The sequence below is a fragment of the Pseudonaja textilis genome, chromosome 18 (genome assembly GCF_049901715.1).
Source record: "Pseudonaja textilis isolate UNSWEBS1 chromosome 18, rPseTex1.2, whole genome shotgun sequence".
Classification (NCBI taxonomy): domain Eukaryota; kingdom Metazoa; phylum Chordata; class Lepidosauria; order Squamata; family Elapidae; genus Pseudonaja; species Pseudonaja textilis.
This window is the reverse complement of record NC_142007.1, coordinates 1872428-1893739: the sequence shown is the minus strand read 5'-3', so window position 1 is coordinate 1893739 and position 21312 is coordinate 1872428. Positions and strand designations below refer to the sequence as shown.

At 46.2% G+C, this 21312-nt stretch overlaps 1 protein-coding gene across 5 annotated transcripts; it reads left to right on the top strand.

The window, feature by feature from the left end:
* The first annotated feature begins 406 nt into the window (after positions 1-406).
* On the top strand, positions 407-21270 carry ARHGEF16 (Rho guanine nucleotide exchange factor 16). Of its 5 annotated transcripts, none has more exons than XM_087915005.1 (16): positions 407-747; positions 5165-5261; positions 6935-7509; positions 8587-8638; positions 9127-9290; positions 11081-11137; positions 12171-12331; positions 12971-13123; positions 13581-13710; positions 14585-14659; positions 15454-15546; positions 15872-16029; positions 16624-16797; positions 17647-17720; positions 20231-20332; positions 20962-21270. In XM_087915005.1, the coding sequence occupies exons 3-16, from the start codon at positions 6952-6954 to the stop codon at positions 21099-21101; spliced, it is 2091 nt and encodes a 696-aa protein (XP_087771131.1). In that variant the 5' UTR covers positions 407-747; positions 5165-5261; positions 6935-6951; the 3' UTR covers positions 21102-21270. The 5 variants fall into 5 exon arrangements, with proteins under 5 accessions (XP_087771131.1, XP_087771130.1, XP_087771132.1 ...); XM_026723275.2 differs by lacking the exon at positions 407-747 and adding an exon at positions 2217-2322; XM_087915007.1 differs by lacking the exon at positions 407-747 and adding an exon at positions 2260-2322 and having other exon boundaries at positions 5222-5261.
* The last annotated feature ends 42 nt before the right edge of the window (positions 21271-21312 follow it).

Below are 21312 nucleotides of genomic sequence, written 5' to 3'. Positions count from 1 at the left end.
GATAGATAGATAGATAGATAGATAGATAGATAGATAGATAGATAGATAGATAGATAGATAGATAGATAGATAGATAGATAGATAGATAGATAGATAGATAGATAGATAGATAGAAGATAGATAGATAGATAGATAGATAGATAGATAGATAGATAGATAGATAGATAGATAGATAGATAGATAGATAGATAGATAGAAGATGGATAGATAGATAGATAGATAGATAGATAGATAGATAGATAGATAGATGTAAAATCCTTTACTGATTTTTTTTTCTTCAGCAGTTGGTAGCTTTGCCCAGCAGAGGGCGACCCAGTTTTAAAAGTTGGAAGTGACCGGAAATTAGGTTTTCCTCCCCTCCCCGCCCAAAAAAAACCCGCAAAATATTTGATTTTTGACGTAGATGAAGATAGTTTTTCACACCACCCGCTGTAGGGAAAGCCTCTTCTGAAGGTTACAGCTGCTTTTCTGGAGGTGAAGAAGGTGGGGTTGGACTAGAAGACCTCCACGGTCTCTTCCGAGTCTAATGGAAGTGGGATGCCTTGTTGAGACTCGCCCCAAGCAGGGAAACCTGGGATTCCTCCAGCACCCCATGGTGGGAAAGAGCGGGAATTTCGGTGAGCCTGACAAAAGGCGCGGTTAATTGAGATCTGTTTAAGTTTCTAGTCCTCTGCGAGTCTCCCCGGAATGAAACCTCTGCCGCATCCAACGGGCCTTTTTTAAGGGAGGTGTCTCACTCCCCAACAGGTAAGCCCAGAATCGCTTCAGCAATTTTGATGATTGGGGTTAGTTTCTCAGCTTAACGGCCGCAAGCGAGCCCAGCGTTTCCGTGGCAGAGCGAGACGTTTGGGGAAGGGAGTTTTTGACCCCCGTTTCTGGCCACTGCCGCCGAGCGAATGGCCGCAGCTCTTCAGTGAGTCATATGGTTGTTAAGCGAATCCAGCTTCCTGATGTTGACTTTGCCCGTTAGAAGGTCGCCAGGAAGGGAAACTCTGGGCGACGCTGCGGCGGTCCGTTGCGAAGAAGGGTCGGAATGTGGGTCAGGTCAGGGGAAACGGTCGTAAGTGTGAAAAGCGGTCACAAGTTGTTGTTTTTTTCCCCAGGGGGCGGCGTGGTAACTTGGAACGGTCACGAAGTGAACCGTCGTAAATCGAGGACTCCCTGTGGGGGAGGAGGGGGGAGCAAGCTGCAAAACCCACTTCCGCAAGGCAAGACACGGGAGGGGCCCCTGCCTGCAAGGGAGACCCCCCCCTCCAAAGGAGGAGCTGGGGGGCAGAAATGAAGCCACACACTCCCCTCCCCATGCAAGATTTGGTACCCTCAGGCAGCTCTTTCCTTCCTTCCTTCCTTCCTCCCTCCCTCCCTCCTTCTTCTTCCTTCCTTCCTCCCTCCCTCCCTCCTTCTCTTCCTTCCTTCCTTCCCTTCCTCCCTCCTTCCCTCCTTCTCTTCCTTCCTTCCTTCCTTCCTCCCTCCCTCCCTCCTTCTCTTCCTTCCTTCCTTCCTTCCCTCCTTTCTTCCTTCCTTTCTTCCTTCCTCCCTCCTCCTTCCTTCCTTCCTTCTTCCTTCCCTCCTCCCTCCTTCCTCTCCTTCCTTCCTTCCTTCCTTCCTTCCTTCTTTCTTCCTTCCTTCCTTCCCCTTTCTTCCTTCCTCCTCCTTCCTTCCTTCCTTCCTTCCTTCCTTCCTTCCTTTCTTTCTTTCTTTCTTTCTTTCTTTCTTCTTCTTCCTTCCTTCCTCTTCCTTCCCCTCCTTCCTTCCCTTCTTTCTTTCTTCCTTCCTTCCTTCCTTCCCTTCCTTTCCTTCCCTTCCTTCCTTTCTTCCTTCCCTCCTTCCTTCGTTCCTTCCTTTCTTTCTTTTCCTTCCTTCCTTCCTTCCTCCTTCCTTCCTTTCTTTTTCTCTCTCCCCCTCTCTTTCTTTCTTTCTTTCTTTCTTTCCCTGGTCCTGCGCCTTTCCTGAACTCTGGTCTCTCCACCTGGGCAGATCCACTCTCCACCTGGAGAGGTCCATTCTGCCCCTGGAGAGATCCATTCTCCCCCTGGGCAGTTGATCCATTCAACTACCGGTGGTGGGAGGGTGGAGCGGGAGGATCTATTCTTCTCTCCGGATCTCCTCCCCGCCCAGCCGCGAAGGAAAAAGAAAGAAAGAAAGAAAGAAAGAAAGAAAGAGGAAAGAAGGGCGGGCGGGCGGGCGGGGCGCCGAGACAGGTGCGCTCCGGGGCCGCCTCCCCGCCGGGCGGGGTCCTCCGCGCAAACCTGCGCTGGGCTCGCCCTGCGCGCTTCCGGGCCTTGCGCGCTCCTTGCCCACCGGGGCCCCAAAGGGAGGCAGGTGAGCACCTTGGGCGCCTTTGGAGAGGGGCGCACGGTTGGGGAAGCGCCCTTGGAGAACGGGGTGGGAGGGTCTCCAGGTGTTGATTTGGGGGGGGGGCATTGGGGCATTCCCCCCCACTTCCTCCGCCCCTCCCCTCTCTCTTGCAGGAGGTTCCCAAGCGGGGCTTTAGGATGGAGAGTGTGGAGGGAGGGGGCAGAGGGTTGGACTAGACGACCTCTAAGGTCCCTTCCAACCCAATTCTGATGGATTTATCGATAACGCTATACTGTCGCTCCAACACTGGAGGTTTTCAAGAAGAGATTGGACAGCCTTTGTTCTGAAATGGTCTAAGGTCTCCTGCTTGAGCAGGGGGTTGGACTAGATGACCTCCGAGGTCTCTCCCAACCCTATTCTGATGGATTTGATACCTGTATATTGTTTGCTCCGACACTGGAGGTGTTTTCATAAGAGCCGGCGGCCAGTTGGTCTGAAAATGGTCTAGGGTTTCCTGTTTGAGCAGGGGGCTAGACTAGATGACCCCTAAGCTCCCTCCCAACCCTATTCGGATTGATGTATTGGTAATGATGTACTGTCGCTCCAACCTTAGAGGTTTCCAAGAAGAGCTTGGACAGGCATTGGTCTGAAATGGTCTAAGGTCTCCTGCTAGATGACCTCTGAGGTCCCTTCCACCACGGTTATTCTGTTTATTCTCCAACTGCCCAAAAAGGAGGCAGGAAAACGGAAGCGGAAGGCAAGGTTTGCAAGCCTAAGGCAGCCAATCTTCAGGCTGGGGTGGGGTGGGGGCTGTTATTTCCTAACCCAGGTGAGCTTCTTCCCTGCCCCAACCTGTCCATCACGTCCCATGTCAAATCGGAGTCCCTCCAAAGCCTTGGAAGGAACGCAGGGTGCGGTCAACACAATGCAGGTTCCCTCTGCAGTGGTTGCGTGTGGTCCCTACCGCGCAATGGCTCAAGGCAAAATTGTCCCTTTGGTAGAAATGGTGGGATTATGGAACGATCAAGGGACAAATGTCAACTGCCTGCAAAAGAAAATCTATATTAAAACGTTTTTACGGACGGCGTTGTGCACCAGCAAGATTTGGCAAGGATGTTTTCAGGACGTGTCTGCGACGTGTTGGAAATGTAATCAGATACCGGCTTCGTACTACTATCCCATGTGGTAGACATGCCCAAAGGCAAAAAAAAGTGTTGAAAAAAATACACACAAGATCGAAAGCCAGAAATATTTTTGTGGGCTTATCTTACCAGAAAAGTGTAATAAAGGGAATACATTATTTAATTTTTATGCGTGTTGACTTGTAGCTAGAATTGTGTTTGCACAACAATGGGAAAATGAAGATACCCTTAAGGATGAAAATGTTATTTAAAAAAAAAAATTACAATGTGCAGAAATGGATTAAATTCAAAATTAAGGAGATGGAAGAAAAACCCAAATACTTTTTAACGTGGGATTTGTTTTATCAATGGCTAACTAGCAGAAGCAGGAGTTAGAAACATAAAAGCATAAGGAAATGATTAACTACATTGAAGATTTACTAAAATAGATACGCAAATATTATTATGTTATTATTATTAATGTTATAAATATGTTATGAATATTATGCATACTATGCATAACATATAAATGTTATGAATATTATTACTATTTTTCAAAAATAGCTGTACTCGGACAAACACATGATATAGTTATGTTTAATAATAATAATTTTTTAAAAAAAGAACGGGGATGGAAGACCACCAGGAGATAACTTCGATCCAGAAGTTGAAAATTATCCTGGAAAAACAGAACATCAAACTAGGATTATATTGCTAGCAAGGAAACTAGCTCGATCTGCAGTTGGCAAGAATCCTTGTCTCTCCAGTTAGCGTCCAACTACCAGCCATACCTATAGAGCAGAAAAATGAATATTTTAAATTATTTTGCACGGAGATTGGACAACGAAGGGAGGCCTTAGAGAACTATTGCCTCACGATCAGAGGGCTGTGAGTTCAATTCTAGGTAGAGGCAGATATTGGGCACAATGAGAATATATTTACCGAACAAAAACTCCCCACTGGTGATAGGAAGAGCATCCGGCCAGTAAAACACTCGGCTCCATTCAGCTGAGCCGACTCCACCCCGCAAGGGATTATGGGATCGTTAAAAGAAGAAGAAGATGATGATGATTGGACAATGAAGGGTGGGGTGTCACTCTCTTCCCAAGTTGTTTAACTCAGCCTTTCTCCAATTTGGGCCCTTGAACACGGATGGACTTCAATTCCCAGGATTCTGATCGGCTGGGGGATTCTGGGAGTTGAAGTCCATCCACCTTTCCAAGTTGGAGAAGCCTTCTTTTTTTTTTTTTAACAGCTGGATTTCCACATCGGTGCAAAGTAACGTGCGACTTCTCCGCCGGGCTACCCGGGCAGGGCTTCAAAAGGAGAAGTTCAGAGAGGTGCCCGGGGTGTGTGTGCAGAATTGCACAACTCTTGTGTGCGAGCAGGACTCGCCCCTGGATTGACTCTGCTGCAGCTGGGCCTCACCCCAAAGCCAGCCGCCCCATTCCAAACAAGGCTTTGCCAATGCCGATTTCATCTCTTGTAAACAATGTTGGGTTGTTGCACACACACACACACACACACACACAGGCAGACGCAGCCCTGCAGATCAGGAGTGAGATGGTGGTTTGTGCCTGGCTTAGCCTGAGCTTGTTTTAGTTAGTTAGTTAGTTCCTCCGGTCTGCTTGGGAGGGGGTGTTGTGTTTGAATGGCCCCCGATTTTCTCCCTGTTTAAATGGCTTTTTAATTTTTATTTTATTTTATTTGGGGGGAGAGGGGGGGGGCTGCATCCTTGACCCCAGCTGTGGAATGACTGGGCACCCTTCAGACGTCACTTATTTTCTCCTGCCACTTTCCAGCCTCCCTGGGATGAAGAGAGCGAGGTGCTGAGTTTGAATGGTAAATATTCAACACCGTTGTGTTTTTCTCCCTCTGTTTCTCTTTCTTTCTCTCTCTCTCTCTCTGTCTCTTTATCTTTCAGTCTGTCTGTCCTTCTCTCTCTCTTTCTCTTTCTCTCTTCCTCCCTCCCTCTTTCTCTCTCTCTCTCTCTCTCCTCTACACACCAACACAGAGGGTGAAAAACCCTTCGCAGCCTTTTCCCAGCCCAAGGAAAAACTTTATCCCCTTTAAAATCCTTCCCTTGTTGTTATTTTTAATTATTCAAATCTCTTCCCCCCCGGAGGCAGTTTTCGGCTGCTTAAACGCCTTCAGTTTGGGATGTCGTTGTTTTGTTTTAAGTTCTCAGTCGCTTTAAAGCTTCACCGTTTCACTGACCGGCTTATTCATCGTTGTTTTTATAAGCTCCAAAACTGGCTTGTATAGACACACAAGTGGTCCTTGCTTTGCAACTTTCATTCAGTGACCGTTCAAAGTTACAACGGTACTTTCAAAAGTGACTTAGGATGATTTTTTAATACTTATTCTGCAAAATGAGGGGCTGTGTGGGGGCGGAAACGAAAGAGAAAACAGCTTCTGTATCTGAGCTGGGTTTGCTTACTTGTAAGTGACCTTTGGAAAAGTGGCAGGACCGGTCGAACTCGCTTCTGGGACCATGTGGGTGTGCGCAAGCGTACACACTGGTGCCAAGAAAATTCAGCTGTGTTCCCCTGTCCCGTCTCCCAAGTCCAGCTTTCCAGATCCGGTCTGGGAATCTTGCCCCAAATTGTCCTTTTTCTCCAATATAGATATCTATATCTATCTATATAGTTTATCAATCTATATCTGTCTATTGTCTATTAAATCTATTATCTATCTATCTATCTATCTATCTATCTATCTATCTATCTACCTACCTACCTATCTATCTATCTATCTATCCATCCATCCATCCATCCATCCATCCATCTATATCCTTCTATTATCTATTATTTATCTATATCTATTATCTATCCATCCATCCATCCATTTAATCTATCATGTATTATTTATCTATGTCTATCTACCGTATATATGTCTATCTTTTATTTATTCTATATCGATATCTGTCTCTCATCTATTATTTATGTCTGTCTATCATCTATCTGTATATGTCTCTATCATCGATCTATATCTGTCTATTATCCACTATTTATATATGTTATCTATCCATCCATCTATCTAATCCAGAGGTCTCCAAACTTGGCAACTTTAAGACTTGTGGACTTCAACTCCCATAATTCTGGGAGTTGAAGTCCACAAGTCTTAAAGTTGCCCAAGTTTGCAGACCATGATCTGATCTATCATCTATCTATTATTTATCTATGTCTATCTATATATCTGCTATCTATTCTTGTCTATACAATCAATATCTATCATCTATTATTTATATCTGTCTATATCAATATAATCTATCAGTCTATATCTATCTGTTATCTATTATATCCATCCATCCATGTAATCTATAATCAATTATCTATATCTGTCTATTATGTTATTTATCTTTGTAATCTATCTATGTCTATTATCTATTATTTATCTCTATTCATCCATCGTGGTTATTGGCTAAGCTACGGTTTACCTCTCTACCAGTCCCACTTCATCGTGGTTATTGGCTAAACCACAGTTGATCTCTCTTTTTTTTCCCCTCCTCCTAGGGCTCTCCTGGCTCAAAATGGCCCAAGAGCACTCAACCGGCCTTCTGGTGGACAGAGGTCTTCTCCTGGGACCTCCATCCCCCAGCAACAGCAGCGTGTCTCCTCAGGAGAAATGCCCCTCCGTGACCCGCTTGGAGGATGGCGACCCCCTGGCCAAGCCCTCGACCCCTCTCGCCATCCCACGCCGGATCATCCTGAGCACCGAGAGCCCAGCCGCCCTCAAGGTGGGCACCCAGCAACTCATCCCCAGGAGCTTAGCCGAAGACCCCAAGTCTAAGCTTCCCGCCCGCCCCCAGAGCTTCTCCGAAGGGGCGGCATGCGGCAGGGAGGGGCTCCGTGGCGACCCCAAGCGCTTGTCGGCACCCAGCTTTGCCATGGAGGACGAGCCTGAGGACGACGAGCTGGACGCCAGCGAAGGGAGCTTGAAACGCAACCTGCGCAGCATGTCCTACCGGGCGGCCATGAAGGGCGTGAGGAACGGCGGAGAACCTGAGGTGCCCCCGGCCGTGGGGGGTCTCAAGCCCGTGTTGGGGGATGCCAAGGCCCCTGCTGGCCGGGCTCCTGCGAGGAACAAGGTAGGCTAAAAAGAGTGCCCCCCTCCTCACCCACTCCCCCAAAAATTGGGCACGTCCATCCACATCGGTTCCCCTCAAAGCCATTCCTGAGGGCATCTCCCAGGCTTCCTGCCCAACGAAAGAGCCCATTCAGGGACCGTTCCAAGTAGCTACTCAAAGGATGCTCCGTCGTGCTATTTGTCTGGGATGGTAGTAGGGTCTCCTGCCTGAGCAGGGGGTTGGACTAGAAGACCTCTGAGGTCTCTTCCCGGCCTAGGATGCTATGATTCTGAGATAGATCGATAAGATACGTGACAGATGGGGAGGTAGGGAGAAATGGATGGATGGATGGATGGATAGATGGATAGATAGATGGATGGATGGATGGATGGATGGATGGATGGATGGATGGATAGATGAATGGATGGATGGATGGATGGATAGATGGATGGATGGATGGATGGATGGATGGATGGATGAATAGATGGATAGATGGATGGATAGATGGATGGATGGATAGATGAATAGATGGATAGATGGATGGATAGATAGATGGATGGATGGATGGATGAATAGATGGATAGATGGATGGATAGATGGATGGATAGATGGATGGATGGATAGATGGATAGATGAATGGATGGATAGATGAATGGATGGATAGATGGATGGGTGGACGGATGGATGGATAAACTTGCCTCCAGAAGTTTGGGTGCTCCGTCCCTGGAGGTTTTTAAGGAGAGACTGGACAGCCGTTTGTCTGGAATGATACAGGGCTTCCTGCCTGAGAAGGGGGTTGGACTAGAAGGCCTCCGAGGTCCCTTCCGACTCTGTTATTCTAGAATCCCAGATCAATTCACCAGTGGAACCCCTTGCCACCAGCAATCTTGGGTGCTCCAACCCTGGAGGCTTTTAAGAAGAAATTGGGCCACCATTTTATCTGAGATGGCCTTAGGAGTAACGAAACATCTCGGTTTTAATAAGCCTCGGTCCAGTTGTCATGATTTAGCCTGTTTAGACAGGCCTGTGTGTGTGTGTGTGTGTGAATCCGTGGGAAAACAAACCCCACTGATGGGGGGACCCTTTTCTTCCCCACAGCGAACGTTGGGGCGCAAGCGGCTGCAGCATCACGGCGGTTCGTTCAAAGATGGTGAGTCCCGTGCCGATCTTGACCCTTCCTTTCTTCCTTCCATCCTTCCTCCCTCCCTCCCTTCCTTCCCTCCTTCCTTCTTTTCTCTCTCTACCCATTCTATTCTCAGCTATCCTTCCACTTCTCCTTTATGCCTTCCTCGCTCCCTCGCTCCCTTCCCTTAAAATTGATTTTATTCAGAGCCAGAGAGCGGTGAGGATGCGGACAGACGTAAAAGGGAGAAATTCCAGTGCAGGCAATCCTTGACTCAACAACCATTCCTTTAGGATCTCCTGCCCAAGCGGGGTGGGGGTTGGACTAGATGACCTCTGAGGTCCCTTCCAACTCTTATTCTGTGATTTAGACCGAGATTTTGCCCCTTGTGGTTGGTGGCTCGTGGTTGGTGCTCTGACCCTCCCGATATTCTTGTGCGTTGACCCACAAAACTGCTTGGGGCTGGATCTCCTTGATGCGTCTCTCTCTCTCTCTCTCGGCTCTCCTTCCGCCAGATCCCCGCTTGTACCAAGAGATCCGAGAAAAGGGCCTCAACTCCATCAACCACGAATCGGACGACGACTTGCTTGACCTGGATGCCATTCCCGAAGAACACCCGCCCTCCATCGTGGTGAAAAGCTACCGCCCCGCCCACGCCACCTGGAGCCAGCAGCCTGAGGTAGGGAACGCCGAGGGGAAGACACCGTCGGGCGAAGGGCTCTCTCCCGGTGTCTCCGTACTCTGTTGTGGGGAGGACGCTGCCTGGATCGAGGTCCATTGTGGTCATAAGTCAAGGACTCCCTGGAATTCCCTTTCTGGTCTCCCTGGCTTCTCTCCCTTCGATTCGACTCCAATGCAGGTCTCTGGTGCCCTTCTCCACATTCCAAATTCTCTAAATTCCAAATACTCTCAATTCTAAATACTCTCAATTCTAAATACTCTAAATTCTAAATTCACTAAATTCCAGATTGACTAAATTCTAAATTCTCTAAATTCTAAATTGACTAACTTCTCTAAATTCTAAATTGACTAAATTCTAAATTCTCTAAATTCTAAATTGACTAACTTCTCTAAATTCTAAATTGACTAAATTCTAAATTCTCTAAATTCTAAATTGACTAACTTCTCTAAATTCTAAATTGACTAAATTCTAAATTGACTAAATTCCAAATTCAATAAATTCTAAATTCCATAAATTCTAAATGCACCAAATTCTAACTTCTCTAAATTCCAAATTCTTTAAATTCCATTCACTAAATTCTCTGAATTCTAAACGCGCTGAACTCTAAACTCTCTCAATTCTGAATTCTTCCAAATGCTAAACTCCAAATTCACTACATCCCAAATTTTTCTCCTTTCAAAATTGACTAAATTCTAAACTCTCTGAGTTCGAGAACTTTAGACAAACCCAATTCCAGCCGCCGTTCTTTATATGTTTAAAATAAAATATAGGACTCTTGGCAAATGCCCTCCCGTCTTTGGAGAAGGCAGAGGTGCAAACGGGCAGCGGAAATGCAGAGGGAACACACACACACACACCCACACACACACACACACACACAGACAAACCAAATAAACACACACCGGATTTCTCTTAAGCCACCAACCTGCAACCTTTTCAAAGAAAGTAAAGAAAAAAAAATCGTTGGCATCGCAGGGAGAACTTCGCCCATTGACCCCGTTGCCTGAATCAGCCAGGAGGAAATGCCGCTTTTGCATTTTGTTCCCAATGTTGCAATAAGAAACTCAAAAGCTTTGGAAATTCCCGGATGTGTGCGTGGCTGTGTAATTAAACACGCACACACACAAACACACACACACACACACACACACAAAGGTGAGGTACATACGTGACTGCCTCTAATTTACACACGCCTTATCCCAGGCCACTCCCTGTTTCGTGGTTCGTCGTTCCCTTTGCCCAGTTTCTCGTGGAATAAAATGTTCCTCTTCTTTTATTTTTATTTTTTATTTTGTAAAACAGGCCAAACTTTCCTTCCGACCCCACCCGCCCCCGTTCCCTAAATTTTTAGGATATTAGTTTCAGTTTGCTTGGGATGATTTGCAAGAAAAGTAGAACATAGGGAATAGGATAGGTTGTAGGATAACCCATCTGGAGGCTTCAAGAAACTTAAGTTTATGTGGCTGACCCTGTCCCCTATCCAGGTGTGGACTTTCCAGATGTGAAGTCTTCACCTCCCCAGAGCTGAGGATTGAAATGTGCACATCTGGAGAGCTCAAAGTGGAACAGAGGAGTTGAAGGCCTCCAAAAGTTCTTCTAGAACTTCTTGGAGGGTTCTTGGTGGGTCCTGATGGGAGAAGAACCTGGACTGAACTTCTACAGCATGGAGGGTCCTTCTTCAAGCCCATCTCCTCACCTCTTTTTTTTCTCTGGTGAACTTTTTCGTCAGACCCGCAAACGAAGAATTAGGATATCAGGAGAACATTTCTTGAATTTGTCTTCTTCAGGTCCTGGAAGCCGGCATCTTGGACCGTATATCCCCGGAAGAACGTAAGAGGCAAGAGGTGAGCGAAGGTGTGATATGGACCACCCATCTCCTTGGGAAACAGGGAGGTCTTGAGAATGTTGAAGCGTCTTTGGTGGCCTTTCATGATCTTCAACCCAACTCAACGTTCCAAAGAAGGGATGGAAAAGGCCTTGGAGATCTGACGGTCACCAGGAGAATCCCACAAGGGGCCAAATTTGGGGTGGGTGGGAGAGCTACAGAAAGATGGAGAGCCAGACTGGGGAATTCTGAGAGTCTATCCACCCATCCAGAATTCTGGGAGTTGAAGTCCACCCATCTTAAAGTCACCACGGTTGAGAAACAATGTTGGGTTCTTCCAACACAGCTTCTCCTTAACTCCAATTTAACAATGACGGCTTCATTCTAAGACCGCCCCAATACTGATTCTAGCTTAGTGTCCGGGTTCCGACGATTGCCCTCATTCGATCCTGAGCCTCGAGCCAACCTTCAAAAGAATCCAACATCTTTATTAGGAGCAACATGGCGGGCACTAACTCCTATGAAGCCAACTCCGAGACATGTAATTTAGTATCACCTATGACCCTGTTCCCCCCCCCCACACACACACACCTCCTTGTGTCAGGGGTCCAACAAATCCACCCTCATTCAAATCAAAAGTCTCTAGCCGCATCTCAAGAGAAAAGAAAATTGACAGGAATATCTTTTTAGTTGACACCTTGGGTGTGTCATAAATCAGATTCTCCAACCGAAACACGTTCATGGGCTGGGTGTCACCAATCTCATTCTCCAATGAAGGATTTTTGTGGGCAGAAGATCCGGTAGCCTAGGCTACAACCTCCATAAGATAAGCGTGGAATGTGCTTCCGGCCTTCATCTATGCTCCCTCAGGCCTTCCCCGCTCCTCCTTATGGCAACTCGGAAAAAGGCCTAAGGAATGATTTACGAGTTAACACTTAGACATGCAAACTGGCTTCTTTCTCCCAACCAACCTCAACGAACCGCCAACAAACCATCCTTCTGCCCACCTTCCCCCTCATGGATCTTCTCTCTATCTCCCCGCTCCGACACAGGCCATCTTTGAGATCATCACCTCCGAGTACTCCTACCTCCATAGCCTGACCATCCTGGTGGAGCATTTCCTGAAATCAGCCGAGTTGAAGGAGACCATGACCCAGATGGACCATCATCACCTCTTCTCCAACGTGGGGGACATCTTGGCGGTCAGCAAGAGGTCAGTTTTAGAGGGCAGAGGGAAGAAGGCTGGGGTTTAGTCAGTGGATGACGTTCCCCGAAAATAAGATCTGGTGCCTTTTTTTGGTAGCAAAGAAAGAAATATAAGACAAGGCCTTATTTTCGGGGAAACCTGGTAGTAATATTTTTTTAAATCCTAATTTCTACCTCTGTTACCCAACCATGGATAAAACAAATCCCCTATTTCATCGTATTCTGTGTCTTCCTTTTCTTTTATCTTCAGTGTTAGTCTGTCCATTTTTGCACCGTTTAGTATTTGTTTAATGATATCATCTTCTGTCGGGGTTTCCTCCTTCTTCCAGTGTCGTGCTCAGACAATTCTTGCTGCTCTCAAAACATGTCATATCAACTATAAATTCCCTTTATCGTGTTTTTCCAGTATTCTGCCTAAGAGAAATAGTTCCATCTTATAATCTATATGCTGTCTTAGAATTTATTTATTTTTCTAACCACGTATGAAATTTTCATCCAATTATTATTACTATTTTGCTTTCGGGCACTTCCACCACATGTGATAATATGTGCCCGATATCCCTGCTAAGGATTTCATTGTAGGGTGGATGATTGTGAGCTTCTCACGAGATTTATTTTGGGTGTGTGTGTGTGTGTGTCTATCTAGCTTTTTTGAAGATTTGGAAAAGAGGCACCGGGAAAATGTGGTGATTCCGGACATCAGCGACGTGGTGGAAGCGCACGCCTCCGGACACTTCCACCCCTACGTCATCTACTGCTCCAACGAGGTCTACCAGCAAAGAACCCTCCAGAAGCTCCTGTGAGTTGAGTGGGGACCCCTTTGACTCTTGGACGAGCGAGGCTACAATTTTGCAGCCGTTTTCCAAATCCCGATTTTGCAACCCGGGGGGGGAAAAGAACAAGATGGGACAATTTAATTATTTAATCCTGCTAAAGTTTAGGGTAACTGGAGGCATTGTTGTTGTTGTTGTTGAAAAACTGGACAAGGTATGCAAGGGGTGAGTCTCCGTTATGGACAGCCGTTTGTCTGGAATGGTCAAAGGCCTCCTGGTTGAGCAGGGGTTGGACTAGAAGACCTCCAAGGTCCCTTCCGGCTCTATTCGGATTGATCAATTGAATTAAAAGAAAGGAGGGTGCTGTCGTAGGAGAAGGCTTGTCCAGAAAAGGTTTTGGGGTTTTTTTTCCCCCCCTGAAATGGCTTTTTGGTTGTGGAGGGGGAAAAAAATTAATCCTGTTTTTTCCAATTCTGTTTTTAGAGCTTCCAACGTCGCCTTTAAGGAGTCCTTAAAGCGGATTGAACGGATGCCGGAATGCGGCAGCCTGCCCCTGATTTCCTTCCTCATCCTCCCCATGCAGAGGGTGACACGGCTGCCCCTCCTCTTGGATGTGAGTAAAACCGGGGGTCTTCGGCCCTCTCCTCTCCGAGCCTCGGGAACGAGCTGTGCCGCTAGTCCTCAGGGAGGAACGGTTCCAGCCCGCGCAGCCGTGACGGGTCCCTGGCTCTCATTTTGCTTGCTTCATCCGATCATTTTCATTCCATAGAAAATGTTAAGATCCTGCTAGCGTTCTAAATATATGATTTATAAGCATAGAATCTTAGGGTGGAAAGGGAACCTGGGGATCATCTAGTCCAACCCCTGGTCCGGAGCAAAAATTTATTTTAGGAGAGTAATACTAAGTTAACACATTATTTAATAATACATTTGAAGAGTATGGTTAGTAGATTAGCAAAGGAAACTAAGTAAGCATAGAAACTGGGGAAGGAGGGAGGGAGGAAGGAAGAAAGGAAGGAAAGTAGAAAGAAAGGAAGGCAGGAAGAGATAGGAAGGGATAAGAAGGAGGGGAGGAAGGGAGGAAGAAAGGAAAGCAGGAAGGAAGAGATAGGAAGGAGGAGAGGAAGGAAGGAAAGCAGGAAGGAAGGAAGGAAAGCAAGAAGGAAGGAAGAGATAGGAAGGAGGGGAAGAAGAAAGGAAGGAAGGAAGGAAAGCAAGAAGGGAGGAAGAGATAAGAAGGAGGGGAGGAAGGAAGGAAAACAGGAAGGAAGGAAAATAAATAGGAAAAACACCTTACAGTGTCAAAGCAGTGGTATATTTACCCAAACCCAGAAGTCCCTTAGATATCCAAACATTTTGGCTGGTTCTTGGCACCCTGCTACGCCAGATGTGCCCTGAACCCATCAGGAGCCACAAACGAGGCATTGCAAACATCTGTAAAATGGGGGGGACATTGAAAGAACCCCCTTTTTTCCCCCCCATTTCAGACCGTCTGTCAAAAAACCCCAGTGAACACAGCTGCATACCGAGCCACCACGCAAGCTCTGAAGGCCATCAGCAAGGTAGGTCCTCCCAACAGGTGCGGAAAAGAGAGAAATGACTTTTTTTGGAGGGATAAATTGGCTCTTTTGGGGAAGAAGGGAAAGGAAAACAAGAATAGCTTTGGGTGACTTAATGGGAGTTTGGCTTACTTTTATTTTTTATACACACACACACACACACATATATATATATATATATGGGTTTTCTCCCGCGTAAGATTGGAACTATCTAGGCAACGTTTCGATGAAGCCTCATTCATCATCTTCAGGCTTGTGTCTTCGGCTCTGTGCTTCTCAGAGTATATACATATGTATAGCATATAATAATAAATTTATATGAAATATATGTCAGGATTCCGGCAGTTCCCCCCAATGAAATCCTGAGTCTCGAGCCAAACTTCCAAAGGATTTATTGGGAGTTAACATGTCAGGCACTGCCTGGGTGCAGCCGACTCTGAGACACATCATTCATCATCACCCTTGACCCTGGTTCCACCCCACCCTCTGGGTGTATCATAATTCATATCCTCCAATGGGACCCGTCCGTAGCCCAGAGTCATCCATCATGCTCTCTCCAGTTAGAATTTTGCCCGGCAGAAGCTTCAGTCGCCTAGTTACTACCTTTGAAAAGCTATTGGTGGAATGCGCTTTCAGTTTCCAAGCTGCCGCACTGCTCTTTCAAACCCCTTTCTCCCCCCACCCTTTCTGTTAGACACTCTAAAAAGACCATGGAAATATTTTATGAGTTGACTATACTATATATATATATATATATATATCCATCCATCCATCACTTCTTTCGTTTGTCTTGGCAGGTGGTGAAGAAGTGCAACGAAGGAGCTCACACCATGGAAAGGACGGAACAGATGTGCAGTCTGCAGAACCAGCTGGATTTTGGCAAAGTCAAGGTGAGATCTTTCCACCCAAGGGGTTCTGGGAAGGAAACTCTTGTGGCTCAAGCTTGGCTCACTTCGCAAACCTTGCTCACAAAGGCAACGGGGGTGGGAATAGGTTCAATTAATCAATGGAAGGATTTGCGGTGCCTCCATCACTGGAAGGCTTTTAAGAAGAGGCCGGGCAGCCATTGGTCTGGAACGGTCGAGGGTCTCTCGCTTGAGCAGGGGGTTGGCCTAGATGACCTCCAAGGTCCCTTCCAGGGGATTCTGTGTCTTATGGTCTCGGTGGACAGTTGGACCCCGTAGCCTAGCCGGACCGACCTTCTGCCTCTTTCAGAACTTCCCACTGATCTCAACCTCCCGCTGGCTGTTGAAAAGGGGGCGAGTCTCCCTCCCTCCAACCGAAGACGGCGGAATCTTCCGGAAGGGATCCGGGCGGGGAATCTGCTACCTCTTTGTCTTCAACGACGTCCTGATCATCACCAAGAAAAAAAGGTGAGCGCAAAAAAAAAATCCTTGACTCTTCCTGACCGTCCATTGATCACTCATTCGTAATCATCATAGTAATAGTAACAAGAAGGAGGAGGAGGAGGAGGAGGAGGAGGAGGCAAAGTTATTTCCAGTTAGTCCTCAACTTACAATAGTTCGTTTAGTGACCGTTCAAAGCGATGGCAGTGAAAAAAATAATATTTACGACCCTTTTTTCACCCCATGGCCGTTACATATTTGTGTGTATGTTCTCGAAGGGGAGGGAAAAAAGCATTGAGTGCTTTTTAAAAAAAGTTTTAAAAATACAGAAAAAAGACTCAAGTATAATACGTCATTATTATAACCTACTAGCTCGATACACAATTTGCACACTTGCCTGTTCTTCGTCACTCAGCTTTCTGCACTCGCCCCTGTGTGGACTTCATTTCCCAGAATGCCCTGCATGGGGAAACTCCCAGGATCCCCTTCTCCCCTTGGAGAAAAATGTTGTTTTCTTGCGTAAAATGATATAAATTTTGCATTAAAATGCGATAAAAATTGCATCCGTCACTCAACTCCTTCCCCTTTTTTGATTTTTTTTTATTTCCTCTTCTGGATCAGCGAGGAGAGCTATGCTGTCCTCACCTACTCCATGTTGGAACATCTCACGGTCGAGAAGATCGAAACCCCGGACAGTCCGACCGGCCTCGGTCGCAGCGGCTACCTCTTCCAACTCACTTTGCGAAAGGACAATGAAGGCAAGCCGGAGGAAGTCGTCCTGGCTGCAGAATCACGGTGAGTATGCCGAGCGAGAAAAAACTCGGCAACTGACCGGTGCTGAAACAGTTTGTGATGACCCAGGATGGAATACAAAAACAACAAAGTCACAAAAACAGTTTAATTCCTTCAACTTGGCTTCAAAGGTCCAATTATTATCATCGACTGGAGACAAAAAAAACTCTCCCACAAACAGTTGTGAAAAGGAAGAAATGCCGTTCAAACTCAAAATACAGATAAATTATAAATAGAAAAAGCAACACAAACCACACTGAAGCAATTAAGGAGACAAGGCAGGATAAGGGCTTGAAAATGTCCACTGATATCGAAATACACACACTGGCCAGAACTCAGATAAGAACTGAAAGACTAGAATTATTTCACGCTTTGCTTCCAGCACTGGGCCATGCGCAATTTGTCCTTTTAAACAGTCCTCACAGCTGCAGCCCATGGAGGGGATCAGGGCCCCTTCCTTCCCCGCAGACCACACCATTCACGTTTTCCCCTTATCTGCTCCTCCTTGCATGCCCTAGGATGAAGAGGGGATGGGCCTGGCTCTTCCTCTGAATGCCCAACCAGCCTGTGCCCTTGCCCCCAGATAGGAGACCATGAAGAGATCCCAGAGCAGATTTTGAAATTTGAACCCAATTTGGGACACTGCCTTGAGGGTAGATATTTTTCTTTTTTTTCTTTTTTTTTTAAAGATATTGTTCTGAACTAGGGGAAAAGAGAGGGAAATCTTCCAGATTTCTCTTCCCCCCCACCCCAAAATCTGGATCCAAATTGCAGAACCCCATAAAATCCAGGGTTTAGGGGTTTCATTTTATTCCGACCCGCTCACAAATCCCTCCCTTTTGCTCTGTGCAGAAGCGACAGGGCCCGTTGGATCAGCGCATTGATGCACCGAGAAGAGAAAGAAACCAGCACAGCAGAGAAAGGAGGTGAGTCCAAAAGAAATTCTCAATTTTAGTCGACGGTGCCCAGCAGGGAAAAAGAAAACGATCCATTTTGCGAAATAAAATGCAATGTTGTGTTTTTTTCCTCTCCTCCTAATCCACCTGTTCCAAGCAATTATGCACTTTTAAACTACCGTGTTTCCCCCCAAAATAAGACCCTGTCTTATATACTATTTTTTTGCCACCAAAAAAAAGGCACCAGGTCTTAACAGATAATCAGAGTCGGAAGGGATCTTGTAGGTCATCTAGTCCAACCCCCTGCCCAAGCAGGAGGGAGGCCCTTATTTTCGGGGCATGTCATCCACTGAGTAACCTCACTTGCATGCATCACCCCTGGGCTCCTTTTCACTGTGAGAGGCCTTTAGGAATTTCTTCTCCTGTGGCCAGCAACTCTGCAGTGGGCGGGATCTTAATTAGGGCCTATTTTGGGGTGCACAGCTTATATTGGGCTGACGTGTAAAAATCAAGCTAGGACTTACTTTCAGGGTAGGTCATGTTTTCAGGGAAGCATCTGGCCTCCCCCGTCACAGTGTATGAAAACCACAGCTTTGGGGGAACCGGCCGAAGCCAAATAATCGATTTGTGGCTTACGGACTCCCAAGAGCCGAAAAGTCCTTTGTGGAGCTGAATAAGCGCAATTTCCCCATCTCTTCCCGTTGAGGCTAAGATCCTTTTAAGGGCAGGAGATTTTACTCTTAACTGGGGCTCTGGTCCAGATGTTCTTTTGCAGCTGTTTTGCTCGCTCTCTCTCCCTCTCTCTCTCTCTCTCTCTCTTCGTCGCTTCCACAACCAAGTCTGACTTGTTTCGTCCAAATGAGAAGCGAGCAAAGAATTTGGAAAGCAGCTCCGAAGAATTCCGTGTTTTGCAAAATAAAAAATAAAATAAAATAATAAAAATCAGGACATGGGTGAGAGGCTTTTCCGGCCCTGGGAGTGTGAGAAGGATTGTGTTGTTTTGAGACGTTCAGAAAATGTTCCTGACCTTTTGTTCTCAGGATTTAAATAGAAGAATGTGTGTGTGTGCGTGTGGGAGAGAGAGGGAGAGAGAGAGAGACAGAGAGAGAGAGGCTGTCTTGTCTTCTCCATTGCAGAAAATTAGGCTCCGTGCTCCTCCTGCTGGTCGGAGAGATAGATAGATAGGTAGGTAGGTAGACAGGTAGATAGGTAGATAGATAAAGAGGAAGAGAGGGATGAATGTATGGATGGATAGATAGATAGATAGATAGATAGATAGATAGATAGATAGATAGATGGAAGAGAGGGATGAATGGATAGATAGGATGATAATAGATAGATAGATAGATAGATAGATAGATAGATAGATAGATAGATAGATAGATAGAAGAGAGGGATGGATGGATAGATAGGATGAGATAATAGATAGATAGATAGATAGATAGATAGATAGATAGATAGATAGAAGGAAGAGAGGGATGAATGGATAGATAGGATGAGATGATAGATAGATAGATAGATAGATAGATAGATAGATAGATAGATAGATAGATAGATAGGAGGAAGAGAGGGATGAATGGATAGATAGGATGAGATGATAGATAGATAGATAGATAGATAGATAGATAGATAGATAGATAGATAGATAGATAGATAGAAGAGAGGGATGGATGGATGGATGGATGGAGATAGATGTAGTTGCAGATGTAGATGTAGATGCTGATGCTTTTCAGAATAAGAATACAGCTGGCAAGGACCTCAGAGGTCTTCTAGTCCAGCCCCCTGCTCAAACATATCAATCAATCAGAATAGAGCTGGAAGGGACCTTGGAGGTCCTCTAGTCCAACCCCCTGCTCAAGCAGGAGACCCTAGACCATTTCAGACCAATGGCTGTCCAGTCTCTTCTTAAAAGCCACCAGTGATGGAGCACCTACAAGGTCTAGTGGCGAGCTGTTCCAGTGGTTAATTGTTGTCACTGTTAGGACGTTTCTCCTTAGCATCGACAACTTCTGAGTGACGTATCTCAGGGGCTGCCCCAAAGAAGAGGCGTGGGTCAACTTATTCTCCAAAGCCCCAGAAGGCAGGACAAGAAACAGCCAAGTTGAGAAGCAACCTAGAATTAAGGAGAAATTTCCTAATAGTGACAACAATTAACCAGTGGAACAGCTTGTCACTAGAAGTTATGGGTGCTCCCTCACTGGAGGCTTTTAAGACCTAGAAGACCTCCAAAATCCCTTCCAGCTCTATCCTGATTGATTGATTGATTGATTGATTGATTGATTGATTGATTGAAAAGGTCTCCTTCTTGAGCAGGGGGTTGAGCTAGAAGACCTCCAAGGTCCCTTCCATCTCTGTTATTCTATCTTCTATATTCCACATCTTGATTTAATGCTACGAGTGTATCTTCCACTAGTGAGTCTTTATTAAAAAAACAAGCTGTGCCTCTCAGAGTTTTTGGCATACATTTTTTTTAAAAAATATATATATATTATTATATTGTCTGGCATTGGCTTGAGCGTGTTTTCTCTCTTTTTGGCCAGCACTCCAACAGGTAGAGATCACCAGAGCCTATCTGGCTAAGCAGGCGGATGAGATTTCGCTCCAGCAATCCGACGTCGTCCTTATCCTGAACCAGGAAGAGGGTGAGTGGCTAGAGAAAGATCCCAGTGATGCAGGCAGAATTCATTCGTTCCCTTTTTTTTGCAAAAGCCAGAATAATATTTTTTTTTATCCGTTATGCAGTGCAGGCTGACCCTCCAGTTCTAAAACTCACCTTTAGAAGATGAAGGAAGGCATCAACTCCCAGAATCCCCTAGCAAAGTGGACTTCAACTCCCACCCTGCTTGCTGGCTGAGGAACTCTGGGAGTTCAAGTCCACACTGCTCAAGGTTGAGAAAAACTAGGTTAGGGGATCGTAGCTTGATAGGTTACATCCTTCGCCCCCTCCAAACCATGATTTAAATGGCTTGCTACATCCTTCAGCAAAAATTCATATTTTTTTTTACCTGTTTATGGAGACACTCAGTCCTCCAGGTCATGGTCAAGGTGCTTTTGTCTTTGAAGATGGTTTGTTTCTTATCCAAGAACCCAAAGGAGCTTCTTGGATGGGAAGCGAAATATCTTCAAAGAACTACCAAAGAACTGAAGAAGCTTCTGGGATGAGAAGTGAAACCTCTTCAGACAAAAAAACAAGAAAGTCCGGTTGCCTCATTAAAGAAAAACAAAAAACACTTTTGGATGACCTCTTAATCCCTTCTCCATCTTCTCCCAGGTTGGTATCTGGGGGAGCGTCTGCGGGACGGAGAGAAGGGCTGGTTCCCGCAAGCCTGCGCCCAGGAGATCACCAACCGCAACGCTGTCGAACGCAACGTGCAGCGCCTGGAACGGCTGCGCATTGAGACTGATGTGTGACAACAGAAGAGCGTCCCGTCTCAACCCGCTTGGATGCCAGAGCACCGGGAGGTGTTTCAAGGGCCAGGGAGTTGCAAAATCCAGATATCGGACCGTATCCGGGCCTCCTGGGCTGAACCAAGACTCTGGTCTTTATTTTTTATTTTAAATAAATTGGATTGTAGGAGAACCACTGCCTAAAATCCAGCTGGATTGAAAAACTGCAAAGAAG

What these genes read in the sequence shown, in the direction of transcription:
- ARHGEF16 (XM_087915004.1), top strand. Translation starts at nt 527, where the DNA reads ATGGAAGTGGGATGCCTTGTTGAGACTCGCCCCAAGCAGGGAAACCTG. An exon ending in ATCTTGGCGGTCAGCAAGAG is followed by an intron (nt 12,332 to 12,970) that starts GTCAGTTTTAGA and finishes GTGTCTATCTAG; the next exon opens with CTTTTTTGAAGATTTGGAAA. An exon ending in TGGATTTTGGCAAAGTCAAG is followed by an intron (nt 15,547 to 15,871) that starts GTGAGATCTTTC and finishes TGCCTCTTTCAG; the next exon opens with AACTTCCCACTGATCTCAAC.